The sequence below is a fragment of the Callorhinchus milii genome, unplaced genomic scaffold (assembly GCF_018977255.1).
Source record: "Callorhinchus milii isolate IMCB2004 unplaced genomic scaffold, IMCB_Cmil_1.0 Scaffold11, whole genome shotgun sequence".
NCBI classification, from domain to species: domain Eukaryota; kingdom Metazoa; phylum Chordata; class Chondrichthyes; order Chimaeriformes; family Callorhinchidae; genus Callorhinchus; species Callorhinchus milii.
The window spans coordinates 10,055,188-10,069,176 of NW_024704752.1; the positions used below are offsets into that span (position 1 = coordinate 10,055,188).

Consider the following 13,989-nt stretch of genomic DNA (forward strand, 5'->3'; position numbering starts at 1 on the left):
GAACTAATCCCTCTGGGCCATTAGGATTGTCATGATGATGATTGATTTAATGGAAGGATAGTATTTAAAAGCATCATAATGGGGACAATATTATGGAACACAATTTCATTCCTTTCTGTAGGAAATCAGTTTACACTAAAAGCTTTACTACAGTATTAACGGCTTGCTGATACATCACAGTTTATAATCACTGCGATTGAGGAAAATTCAAACATTACAATTAACATGAGTTTTACATTTCCCAATGGCTTGATACATCATTGTGTATCAGTATGTTTTCCATCCCAATGTGGAATGGTTTGACATCAGCTACTCATGCGGCTGCTGGAGATGGAACATCTCCTTTATGATTCGCTGTGTAATGGCTGTGTCTCTTCATCATCGTCATTCTCTTCATCATCGTCGTCGTCATCATCATCATCAGTGGCGTGTTCCAGTTCTTCTTTAGTAATCATTTCAAAGTCATTTCCATTTCCACTACTATGCTGGGAGCCATCATCCTCTTTTCTGTCACTGTCTGTATCTGACTGTCGCTCTCTGGTCGAACCCTCCACTCCAGAACTACCCACAGTTTCTACTTTCTTTTCCTTCTCTTTATCATCATCTGATTTGTCATTGCTATCAGGCTTCAATTGTTTCTGAGTGTCAGACTCGATTGGTTTCTTGGAGTCTGATTTTGGTCCCTTATACTCGTGTGTGTATAGAGGTCTGAAGGAGTCAATAAACCCAACATCAGCTGTCAGATTTGGCAAGAACCAGAAATGATGTCGGCCACCAGTGAGAAGCCAAATTAAAAGGAAGAGAATGCATCGAGCTGTAAACCAAACAAAAATATATCATGTATGTTTTGGAGGAATTTCATGTTAAGTCATTTTCCTTACCCTCTAGATGGTCTCATCAATTTAAAATGAAAACGTAAGAAAATAACAATAACAGTGTTTGAGCTGCAGGAGAAACATGTTTATGTTGGTTACTATTAGTTACTACTGAGTGGTACTCATGCTGGTTATTCTTCAATATACAAGATATTTAACACAAGTCTATACTCACCTACAGCGAGGAGGAGAATGCTGGCAACAAAGCAGCCTGCTGCAACACTAAGATAGTAAACACCCACTCTCATCTCAGCAGGCCAGAGGGGGAATAAAGTGGCAGCTATCACTGCAATCACTGACAATCAAAATAACACAAAGCTCAGAATCAGTAAATACAATCCAGTTTCAGATATACACAGATCTCGAGAGCTCTCATTTTCACAGAACTAAACATACAATTCTAAAAGGTAAGATATTTCAGGGTGGTAACATTCACTCTGAACCACATGGTTTCATTCAGAAATGGAAGCTAAGAATTGCAACCTACTAGCTCTCAATTAGACGTAGAAAAAAGAAACAAACTGGTATTCACTCAAGAGAATTCAAATACATTCATTACATTCCATTCCACTTTGATTTACATTACGCCACTTACCTAATATAAGTCCCATTGCAAATGTCTTGAAGTGAACTGGGTCATAGATCCATACATACACCTGCGTAAAATCATACAGATTGTCTAAGGTCTCACTGCAAAGTAAAGATTTCAAAGGCTGCATTGTGAAATGTGTGCAGGTTGTACGCAAAATGGCATTGTGGGAATGAGTAAAATTGCACTAAACTAATGGGCCTCAGTCAGCCCATCCTGACAATTTCTGCATGTAAAACTGCTCCATGTTTATACTGCATTAGACAGGAGATTTGATGAAGACGCAGATCACCAGTTAATTTAGAATGTAACTGTTGCTGCACTATTTCACCTGGAATTGCTTTAAAAAGTACAATCCTCTGGTTAGATTAGAGACTGCAAAACCATTGGATTTTCTAAAGATGACCCATACCTCATTTCCATCAATGAAAATCTGATCACCGTTCGGTTCCAGTTTAAATTTTTTCTTCGCATCTTTCTTTTTCTTTGGTGTTCCTGGAGCTTCCTCCTGAGAAGACAAAATCAAATGTTAATACTGTACAAAAGTTCATTTCAAAACATGCAACACAGTGCAAACTAAGTAAAATAACTAAAACCTACAGCCTACTGATCTTGGCTTTGTACTAGTATAAACACTTGTAAAATTGCAACTGAGTTTCTATACAACAAACAACATTATAAAGGGTGATATTTATGTCACCATTTCCTGTTCCAAGAGCCTTCAGTTTAATATACAAAATAGTCTTGAGTCTGTCCTAGTCAAAGCCACTTGCTTTATTACTGCAGCTCGCTGGTCTCACCTCACCTTCTCTAAATAAAAGCAGTCAAGGGCTGTCAACTGTTGTGAGTGAACAGGATCTTGACATAAAATGTCAGCTCCCAGGCTGCTTCTGATTACAAGTTTAAATCATAAAACTCAGGATCCAAGTCATGTAAAGCATTAAAATTCTCCATTAACTCAATACGTTCCAGTGGGAATAATTAAACTAAAAGGTGCTAACTAATGAGGGATACAAGGTAAATACTAAAGTAGGAATAAAGGACTTAGGAAATGCATTGCTTACTTTTTTATCTTTTTTGATTTCCTCTTTTTCAGTGTCCTTTTTCTTTTCTTTCTCCTTCTTACTCTTCTCATCTTTCACAATTTCCTTCTTACTTTTCTTTTCTTCCTCTTTTCCGCTTTCACTTTTTCCTTTCTCCTTTTTGAGTTCCTTTTCAGGCTTCTTTTTCATCACTTTCAATGCTCTGTGGAAGAATTGCTTCTTAAGGAGCCTGTCAAAATTAAAGAAAATAAATATTTTATGTTTAAGTACATTTGTTCAAGGGTACTGTATTCTTAAGGCAACCACGGCCTCCTGGTTAGAGAAAAATACCCAATTACCTTGGAGATCAGGATAATTGGAAGATCAATGGAATACAACTACACAACTGCACTAAACAATAGATTTGGATAATATGCTACAACCAATAGAGCATTGCAAAATCAACTAGTCTATCAAGAGTAATTTTAAAAAAATGTACAAGCTTTCTGCTCATTTGTAGTCTATCCACAGACAACAAAGTGCTTAACAATTAATTTTTTTCATTCTTACTGGGGAGTTTAATCTCTTACTGACACTATATTGACACTCACGAAACAAACAAGGCTGATCCCAGTGTCAGGGATGAGCTATGAAGAACGATTAGATAAGCTAGGGCTCTTCAGTCTTGAAACGAGGCATCTCTGACGGGTGCTTATTCCAAGTTCGCAATGATGAACTTATCAGATGTTAAACAGAATTGTAAAGGTAAGCCCAAATCATGGTACGTCAAGTCAGTATGTCAAGAGAGCATAAATTTAGGGTAGATACTAAGACGTATTATTTTACACAAAAAGGTAATCAACAGTTGGAACAGGTAACACAGAATGTTAGGAGTCAGGACACTGGAGTCATTTAAGAAACAAACAGATGCTGTAATGGGCAGATAAAGTTGGTATTCTGGAGGGCCCAAATGGGCTGAAGGGCCTTCTTTAGCCAAACCTCTCTATGATCAATTCTGCTCCATTTCTTGTTTGAGTACTTCTAGTACAAAAGCATAAGAAATGCTATTTCCCAGTTGTTCCCTTCAGGGAGGAATACTGCGAACATTCTGTAAAAGCTGGAGAAAAAAATATCAAAAAGCATCACACAGCAGAGACCACAAATGCTGCAACAAACCTGTTGCCGTACTCGACCACTGAATCCCTGGTTGTAAACAAAGCTTCCTGACCTTTCTTTGCTTTTGCCCACTTGGAATCCAGTAAGCAGTCCACTGCTTTGGAAGCTGAAAGGCAAAAATTATAACCTTGCTCATTCGCATTCTGAACACAATCCAGAACTCACGTCAGAAATAATCCATGATTCAACTGATGCAGAACAAATATCGTGTGAACTCACGATGACGGGCAATCAATAAACTGGCCTGTTTTGGGGATTTAGTCAGCCTCAATAGTAAAGTGGGATTATTCAACTGCATTCCAATGTAACAAATCTAGAGGCCACTGAACTCAGATTATTCCAGCTGTGATATTCTTCCTCTTCCCTGCTTATAGTTTAGCTGGATCTAGTTCTGCAAATACAAGATGCACCCATTATTATAGTGAGGAACATATTTGTGTGCTTAAAAATGGACATTATAGTACCTTTTACTTTCAATAATCCTTTTCATATTCAGAAGAAATTATATTTCAATATAAAAGGATGCTGGCAGTTACCTGGAGAGGCTCTCCTGCATATAGGATTTATTTCAACTGGCAGAACACTTCAAAACATTTATAACCATTCCCAAATTATCAGATCTTTGCCTGAGCATTCAGTTCTATGTCTATTAAATTCTAGTTCTAATGAGAAGATATTAGATTCACACAGATATGGAGTCCTGTAGCTCAGTGATTAGGGCACTCGCCTCGCCAGTGAGAGACCTGGATTATATTCCCGGCAGCCAAAATGTTGGGCAAGTTTTCTTACTCCACACTCCTTTGTTTACCTAGCAGTAAGTAGGAACCCAGTTGTTAGTCAATTGGTGGATCATTTTTCCGGGGATAATACCTAAAAATAATAATAATTTGGTCACTCAATCCATGACTGTTTGTGGGACACTGCTGTGCGCAATTGGCTGCCGCGTTTCACTCACAAATATAGTCAATTCACCTTACAGTGTATTCTGTGAAGAGCTTTGAGACGTCTAGAAGATGTGATAAGGTGCGAAATCAAATTCAAAGATCATTATTGTGTGTGTGCGTGTGTGCTGTAGCTGGACATATTATTTTTCTTAGCTGCAATCTTACCAATGAAATAATCAACTCTGTGGCCCATCATGGTGGTAGACTTGGTTGGGCAGTTGAAGCGCAGGTACTTAGCCACTGCTTTCTCGTCTTTGGTGGGTTCCCCAACCTCCTAAGAAAAGAAAGATTTTGCACGATGAGCACAGTCAGAAGAAATCATTTCTGCCATACATTTTGTTAATACAGAATCAATGCTTTTGCAGAGATAGCCTGCAGGAGGTGGTCATACCTGCAGCTTCCTCATCAACACTCATGTCGACATCTGGGTTGTGCATCTGGAATTTGTGAACTGACTGATTAAAAGTAGCAGAACACTCATTCTCCTTTCCTCCTCCTCCCAAAGAATAAATTGAACATAAAGTTCACAATGGTAAACATTTAAAAGAGAAGCAGCTGGAATTATTCAGAGAAAGTCCAGCAGGGACTTCAGAGAGCAGAGGGAACTAAATTGATAAAATTGTAGGAAAAAAAGAAACTGCAACAATAGAAACAAAATTGAATATTGCAGACAACAGAGAACACATGAACCAATACATTATTTCGCATATATATTTTTAAGTAAAGTATATAGTACGTATAAGGGATAATGAAGAGAAGACCGAAAGATGCACCAAACACAACATCCCATTACTGGTGAAGAGACTCAATGCAAATAGAAATAGGAGTAAAGTCCCTACAAGGATCTGAAACGGATCTGAATCTAAATAGCTGTAAAGAACTGGAGACTATAAGATTATATTTTCTGAACGAATGAGATGACAGGATTTGCTTTAGAAATTGAAAGTTATCATAGTAGAAATAAAAAGTTGTGATTCACAAAAATTACTGAATACTTATTGAGTAAATATATTATGATCCCATTTGGTACTAGGAACTGGTGGGGTGGGGGATTGGGGAGAAATGAGAGGGAGATGAGGCTTGTACTACATGTATACTAGAATGGGGTATACAGCATGCACAGTCACACACCTTGAATGCAGCGACCAGTGGAATGGAGATGGATAAACAGAATGTACACACTGAATATAGCTGGCACTAGAATAGAGACGTCAATTCCAGCTAATGTGTGATTGAGGCTTACATTCACATGCCTGCAAACTGAATGTTGCCAGTGCTGGGATAGAGATATCGCCTACACACTGCATCTAGTCCAGGTCCCTCGCTTAAAAACACTGACGAGACAGTGTCTATACCGCAAAGAGTGACGTTTGACTTTCTTACAGCTGAACAAACATTTTTGATTCACATTCTAGAGGGAATCTAGTGCGATAGAACTTGTCAAAATATCAATGGAGTCCTGGAATGCTATATCAACAGAAATGCTGAATGGCATTATTAATCTTAGCAAGAGACCTGAATTATTTCCACCAAATATTGATCACACTGACACAACCCTTATAATCCTACCTAATAAGATTAGATATCTGTTCAGCATTTTAAAAAATCTGAACAGATAGCAGCTGAAGATATCAATGGTGCGATAAATAATGTCCACAGCTGAACCTAATGTTGGACTTCTGGACTGACATTAATGGGTTGGGCCAGTAATCTCACTCAGATCCACCCAACAAGATTCAACGGGTACATTCGGCATTTTTCTTAAAACAGGTCACTTTTGGGACAAAATTCAATCAGGATGGGAGGTAGGAAAATATAACAGATTAACCAGAATGGACTCGAGCAGAGACAAGTAATTGTCAGAGATACATCTGCCTACAAAATACAGTCACTGCACTTTATAGGAAATTAAATGAAGCTCTTTGAGACGCTGTCCCGACATGAAAGATGCCATTTCAAATGCAAGAATTATTATTAATAATAGCAGTGAGTTTATTAGTACGTGGACTAGCAACAACTTGCATTTGTTTAATGCCCTTCACTCAGAGCGCTTAGATTCACCATCAAAACTACCGACTGCTAACAATGACTGTAAGCAGATCACTTGCAAACTAGTGGAAATTTATACCTTTATAATCTTTGGGTGACTTTTTTGTGTTGATCTATTTATGGATCCTATTGCTAAAGACCCGAATACTTTGCCATTTTGCTATGTCAGAAAGACTTCCAAGTACCTTGCTGATACACGACGCTTGAAAGTCTGCTACTTTCATGTGTGGAATTCAGACCTTACCAATTAGAAAATAACAGAAAGGAGAACTCCTACTCTGCCACAATAATGCTCCATAATTTTAACCTCTGTGAAGGACACCTCTCCCCTATTGTGGCAGATCCATGACAAACCAGCCATCTGGGTGACCAGTCAAGAGATATTGATGATCAATGACAAATTGTATCGTGGGAAATTGTAGGATCTGGACAGAGATTTTTCTGACTCATTTAATTATAACAACAACAACTTGCATTTATATAGCACCCCTCATGCAGGGTAGCATCCCAGAGTGTTTGAAAGTGGCAGAGCACGACAGTTGGGAGATGACCAAAGGCACAGTCGAAGATCTTCAGGTACAAACTGAATATTTTGTGCGCGATCAGAGACCTGTAAATATTATAATAGTAATCCTTGCATTTGATATGGCACCTTATCACATCGTTGAGACTTAAAGCACTTCACAGAATACACTGTAAAGTGGATTGGCTGTGCAGTTTTTGGGCAAAATGCAAATATTGTGCAGGAATGCTATTAAAAAGCCAGCCACACAAAATATAGATTTAATAAGCACAGCAGGTAAAGTTGTAAATATTATCAGCTAAACAGACCTTTTAAAACATTAAGTCAAAAGGCAATTTATAAAAAAACAGATAAATAGGAAGTTTCAAAAGTAAATTAACATTTTAAAATTACAGAGATAAACAGCAGAAAAATCTTCATCTTTCGTAAATAATGCCTTTTCTCCTCTACACACCAATTCATTTAAAAATTAAACCATTGGAGTCCTGTAGCTCAGTGGTTAGAGCACTCGCTTTGCAAGTGAGAGACCTGAGTTCAATTCCAGGCAGAGGGCGAAACCTTGGGCAAGTTTCCTTACTCCACACAGAGCCTAATAATAATCCCTCCAAAACCAAAAACAATAATAAATTGGTCATTTTCAATCTACGACTGTTTGTGGGACATTGCTGTGCGCAATTGGCTGCCGCGTTCGCCCACAAATATACAGTCAATTCACTTTACAGTGTGTTCTGTGAAGCGCTTTGGGATGTCCTCCCGACGTGAAAAGCGCTATATCAAATGCAAGGATTATTATTATGATTGCTCTCTCAAGCTTGATATTTTAAAGATTTATTTCTATGTCTTCCTCAAGGTCTTCTTCAATTAGACTGTGCTTTGGGAAGACATAATGACATGAATTTTCATACACACTGCTGACTCATCAGCTACTTCTCACTTGGAAGCTCGGATTATGTTGCAATGCTACCAACTCTTAGTGCAGTGGGTAAGAATGTATTTAAATTAGCTCATCATTCTGAAAACAAGTCATATAGAAGGACAGCAGAAAAGTAGGTGCCTTCTGGTACTTAAGAACAGCTGTAAGTGAATAATGGAGGAAGCAGTCATAAAAATCCCCCTGGATCTATTCTGACAGACAGTACTAAATGAGTAATAGTTTAACTGTGGCAGAATAGAAGCGACATTGGTGACTGACTGGACGTCATCTGAACCTGATTTATAACTTCTCATTTACTTCCAATTAATATAATTCCAATGACCAAAAAACATTTGCCATTAACTCCCCAATTGAACAATTGTTGCCCATTCATTTCCACTGAATATAATTCCAAAGGACCCAACTAAATTCCAATGAACCAAGCCATTTCCCATTCATTTTAGAGTACAGAAAAAAAAGTTCCCCAATTTTCCAATATTTATCACTTAATGGATTACGGTGCTCATCCAAGAATAACTTGTTCCCAGAAAATAAAGGGTGATTTAGGAAAACAGGTAGCACAGCCACAGACATGCTGGGCCAAACGATTCCTTTCTTTGCAGAAAATGTCGGTGTTTCTAATCCAGAATCAACTGCAAAGTGTGAAGTGTAAACTATACCTTAATCTGAATGCTCATCAACTCCACTTAATAGAACCCAAGGGCTACTGCTTGGATGGATGGGTAGCAGCATTTGAAAATATTCAGCACTATTTTGTTATTCCAGGAATGTGTACACAGATATGCAAGGTTTGCACAATGAGATCATCCATCAAATTGCACATTTAGGATCATGCATGTAAATTCAATAACTTCTTAATAAATGATATGGAGCGGTTTATTTTAAATCAGAAAGCAGCCTGACTGAAACAGTGATCTTACAGATTGGCAGTAAGCTGCACAAATGTTCTGAAGAAAAATGATCTTTGCCAAATAGAAAAGGAGCAGGTAAATATCATGCAGATATCAACAAAGGAGGCTGGATGTCAGCCATTTACTCTGGATAATTCTACTCTGCATGAGCTGACTGTGGGAATAGGTAAATGGAAGCCTGCTGGCACAAATTCCCATAATTTACTGTGTCAGGGAATGCTGGAAGCATTAACAGTAAAGTTTAATGTAATACAGTAAACAAAATACTTTCGCCCAGAGTTTAACTCTTTGAGAACTATTATATTTCTCTTAAAGAGTATGTATTTTATGATTGATTAATCTATTTAATTTCTACTGTACAAAGACCTGACTGCACACATTGGGTTTCTACCCAGCAGAGGAAGGGATTATTTAACACTGAACTGTAGTTTCATGCAGTACATCCATACAGCAAACAGTATGCCAAAATAGCTATTCAGAATTCTTTAAATACATTCCACAAAAGAAGGTAAATTCTGCAGCAAATTGAGGGGGGGGGGGGCAACAGTGATCAAAGGCATTAAATGAGGTAGGGTGTATACAGAGGGTGTAGAAACAGCAGTTTTTTCAAAAAACGTTTTTCAATCTCTATATCATTTGCATGCACCAAAACAGGATAGTTCCTTTAAAGTATCGGAGACAGCATAATTTAAACAGCGAAATGTTGAAGCAGTACTCTTGTTCCAGCTTCAGCAGATTGCCTCAGTTCTCAGCAAACATCTGAATACACTTACAATGATCTTTCAATTTCAGAAAATAACCCCAACAGGCAGTGACTAAGATCATTTACTGAAAGCAACAGTTTGGATGGGCACCTAGGCTTTATTCCAGGCCAGACTCAAAGCAAACATCTTTCCCAGCTGGGTGTAAAGATGTAGTACGATGCAAAATAAGTTGACTAAACAATAATTAAGAAAGCCTCATTCAAGGATGTGTGAAATTTGGAGTCTTAAACTAAGCCTCAATGTTGGGCAGAGTACAGAATGCTTTTCACTGTACCTAGCCCATTCCCGCACAATACCTGACATGTGAATGCATCTCAAAACCTGGTGCCAACTATAAAATGTTCCACATCCAGTCGTTTTTATTAAACATTAAAACATATGTTGCTGTATTCCAAACGTAAACATTTAAAAATATTCTCAAAGCCATAACTGCACAAAAATATCCATCAAAACAGGTAGGATCAAGCAATCTCCTGACCCTAACCTCTGAGCAGCAACTCAGGGCATCGACAACTTCTGCTTTTTCTAAGGAGAAGCGAGATGGAGACTCTGTGTGTTTTAAAAGTGACAACATGCAATTGTTAGTAGTAATGCATCAAATGATTGCTACTCAATTTAAAACTATTCCACTCTGCTCTGAGACTGAATGCAAGAACACAGCCTTTTATTTAAAAAGTGATTGCACATCTGGATGTGCTAACCCAGCAGTAACACCAGTGGGGGGGTGGGGGGGGGGAGGGACATGGGTTTAGTTTTAAGAACCTAAGCTAATGGGGGAGTTCCAATCAAAACAAAATATTGAAATCCAAGCCATCATTATTCATCAACAGTGATGTGGATGATGATACTAACATATGCAGATAGAGAGAGAGAGAGCAATAACATGGACTCACTCTGAGCAATGGACTATCCCCGAACCAAACCCCTCACAGCCAATCTCCATCATTCCTTCCTTAGTCAAATACCCCTCTCGCCTCTCAGCCCCCCCTCTCCTCAGCCCCCCTCTCCTCAGCCCCCCTCTCCTCAGCCCCCCTTCTCCTCAGCCCCCTCTCCTCAGCCCCCCTCTCCTCAGACCCCCCTCTCCTCAGACCCCTCCTCAGACCCCTCCTCAGACCCCCCCTCTCCTCAGCCCCCCTTCTCCTCAGCCCCCTCCTCTCAGCCCCCCCTCTCCTCAGCCCCCCTTCTCCTCAGCCCCCTTCTCCTCAGCCCCCTCTCCTCAGCCCCCCTTCTCCTCAGCCCCCCTCTCCTCAGCCCCCTCTCCTCAGCGCCCCCTCTCCTCAGCCCCCCTTCTCCTCAGCCCCCCCTCTCCTCAGCCCCCCTTCTCCTCAGCCCCCCTCTCCTCAGCCCCCCTCTCCTCAGCCCCCCTCTCCTCTCTGCCCCCCCTCCTCTCAGCCCCCCTTCTCTCCTCAGAGCACCTCTCCTCTCAGCCCCCCCTCTCCTCAGCCCCCCTCTCCTCAGCCCCCTCTCCTCAGACCCCCCCTCTCCTCAGACCCCCTTCCTCAGCCCCCTTCCTCAGCCCCCCTCCTCAGCCCCCCCTCCTCAGCCCCCCCCTCCTCAGCCCCCCCCCCTCCTCAGCCCCCCCCCCCTCCTCAGCCACCCCCCCCTCCTCAGCCACCCCCCTCCTCAGCCCCCCCCCTCCTCAGCCCCCCCCCTCCTCAGCCCTCCCCTCAGCCCCCCCTCCTCAGCCCCCCCCTCCTCAGCCCCCCCCTCCTCAGCCCCCCCCTCCTCAGCCCCCCCTCCCCTCAGCCCCCCCTCCTCAGCGCCCCCTCTCCCCTCAGCGCCCCCTCCCCTCAGCCCCCCCTTCTCCTCCCCCCCTCTCCCCCCTCTCCCGGCCTAGCTGCGGGGGCCGGCGGGGCCCGCACACACACCTGGCTTCTCTTCTTCTGCTTCCGTCGCTCCGCCATGTTTCCAGCCCGAGTGACGTGTAACGGACCCGCATCAAAACCTCGCGAGAGGCAGCCCGGCCCCGCCCCCCCCACCCTTGGCCCCGCCCCCCACACACGCTGCTGCTGCTGCTGCCGCTGCTGTAGCGCCGCCTAACGGCGAGACGGGGAGCGAGCGCTGGGGGCGCGCCTCCTCCATCCATCCATCCCGGCCTCGGCCCCGCCCCTCTGCTGGTGCTCACAGTGCCTGTGATGCCCTCAGGTGTTGCTGCTGCTGCTGTTGTTGTTGTTGTTGTCCAGGGTGGGGCTGATGTGCAATGCGTGAGCTGTCGTTTGCTGATGACTTTCGCGTCGCTTTCTCCTTCCCGGATGTATATTTTTCTCTCTCTCTCTCTCTCGCTCTCTCGCTCTCTCTCGCTCTCTCTCTCTCTCTCGCTCTCTCTCTCTCGCTCTCTCTCTCTCTCGCTCTCTCTCTCTCTCTCGCTCTCTCTCTCTCTCGCTCTCGCTCTCTCTCGCTCTCTCTCTCTCTCGCTGCCAGGCCAATAACGCGCCCGAATCGTCGGATTTCCTCGGCTCAGCGCCAGCGCACTCCCCCCTTTCCCGAGTCAGAAGGTTGCGCTTCCCGCGTCGGGACTTGAGCTCGCCTCGTCTTAAGAGTTGCCCGCGCAGCGCGGAGGGGGGGGGTAGTTGCACGTTGGGTAGCGATCATTTGATGCGTCGCTGCTGACAATCGCACGATGACGCTTTCAACTGCACTCGAATGCGGTGCTGGGGGAAGCGGGGTGGGGGGTTGGGGGGGTACGTTGTCAGAGCTGCCGTCTTTTAGATGAGACAACAACAAGATTTCATTTATAGAGCGCCTTTCACGTCGGGAGGACGTCCCAAGGCGTTGGACAGTTGGGTCGGGACCCGAGCAGTGGGGGGTAAATGGTCAGGGTGAGGGGAGGGAAGGGAGGGAGCGAGGAGGGGGTAGAAAGTCGAGAGGGGAGCTGAAGGCTCGGTCAAAGAGAAAGGTCTTGAGACCGGCCTTGAAGGAGGAAAGGGAGGAGGCGGCGAAGGCACTGGGCGATAGAGTTCCAGAGCCTCGGGGCTGAGAGGCTGAAGGCCCGGCCACCGATGGTAGGGCGGTTGGGGCGGGGGATGTGGAGCAGACCGGAGCCAGAGGAACGGAGGGTATGGGTAGGTAAGTAGGGGGATAGTAGATTGGAGAGGTAGGAGGGAGCGAGGCCGTGAATGGCCTTGTAGGTGAGGATGAGGATCTTGAATTCGATCCTCTGGGGGATGGGGAGCCAGTGGAGGCGAGCGAGGGTGGGAGTGATGTGGTCGTGATTCCTGGTGCGGGACAGTACACGAGCTGCAGAGTTCTGAATGACCTGCAGTGTGGAGGGCGGTGCCGCGAAGGCCGGCGAGGAGAGAGTTCCCATAGTCCAGCCTTGAGGTGATAAAGGCTTAGGGTTAGGCCAAGGTCTCTTCTCCTGTTCAGGTTGACGTTACAGATCCCACGGCACTATTTGAAAAAAGGGCTTTGAAACGTCTTAATGATGTGATAAGGCACTATATCAAATGTAAGGATCATTGTAACAAATTAAACATGATTCTTATAGGACCGGTGCAAAGTACCTCCATCTACTGGCAGAAATTAGTCATAGGCGAACATAAAACAAGAAACGACAATTTGGCCGATAAAACCTATTCCTTCCACAGACCTATTGTGAGGGTCTTTGCTGAGATTTTCTCCTACTTAAATTATCCAGATTCACTGTCTCAGGACAAGATGGATTCAAAGGAGGCAACCAAGATTTTACAAGAGTTTCATGGATTCCTGGGGGAATCACTGGCTGAATATACTCTGGACACATAGAAACTACTGCATACTGGGATTAAAATAGGATGCATGTGTACTTTGTGGATGGGACAGAACTTGCCAAAACATCATCTGCTTTGAAAAACCTAGGTTTGCAATCGGAATCATGTGTCTATGCAGCTGTACATTTCAATATTTTAGCATGGTTCTTGTGACCGCTGTCATGTATTGCCAAAAGGCAGAAGAGACAGTGAAGCAACAGTGTCTGCAAATAAATTGTTGCTGAGATTTCACTCAGTTAATATGTCCTTCAGATAAAGAACAATGAAGATATTCAAATATAAGGAGTTTCAAATCTAAATTGTACTCTAAATTAGAAAATTAAAAGCAGTTTAGTTCTAAAATTCTGCTGGCCCTATCATCTTTTCATTCTCACTTTTAATATTACTTTATCTTGTCTAATTTTGCCTCACCCTTGTTTTTCTTAATTCTGAGTCACGGTGAAGGTGGAAGAT

General features: G+C 42.9%; 1 protein-coding gene across 1 annotated transcript; it reads right to left on the reverse strand.

Moving 5' to 3' along the window:
* Nucleotides 1-26: 26 nt before the first annotated feature.
* LOC121849882 (translocation protein SEC62-like) lies at nt 27-11,726 on the reverse strand. Its single transcript, XM_042339145.1, has 8 exons — nt 11,656-11,726; nt 4,772-4,880; nt 3,663-3,768; nt 2,529-2,736; nt 1,877-1,972; nt 1,471-1,531; nt 1,051-1,170; nt 27-814 (listed from the first exon to the last, which is right to left on the reverse strand). Exons 1-8 carry the CDS (start codon nt 11,689-11,691, stop codon nt 345-347), a joined length of 1,206 nt encoding a protein of 401 aa, XP_042195079.1. The 5' UTR covers nt 11,692-11,726; the 3' UTR covers nt 27-344.
* Between the last annotated feature and the right edge of the window lie 2,263 nt (nt 11,727-13,989).

Coding starts and splice junctions, on each gene's coding strand:
- LOC121849882 (XM_042339145.1), bottom strand. CDS start 11,691: ATGGCGGAGCGACGGAAGCAGAAGAAGAGAAGCCAG. Junction 3,769..4,771: donor CAGAGTTGATTATTTCATTG/GTAAGATTGCAG, acceptor TTTGCCTTTCAG/CTTCCAAAGCAGTGGACTGC. Junction 815..1,050: donor CATTCTCCTCCTCGCTGTAG/GTGAGTATAGAC, acceptor TTTGGTTTACAG/CTCGATGCATTCTCTTCCTT.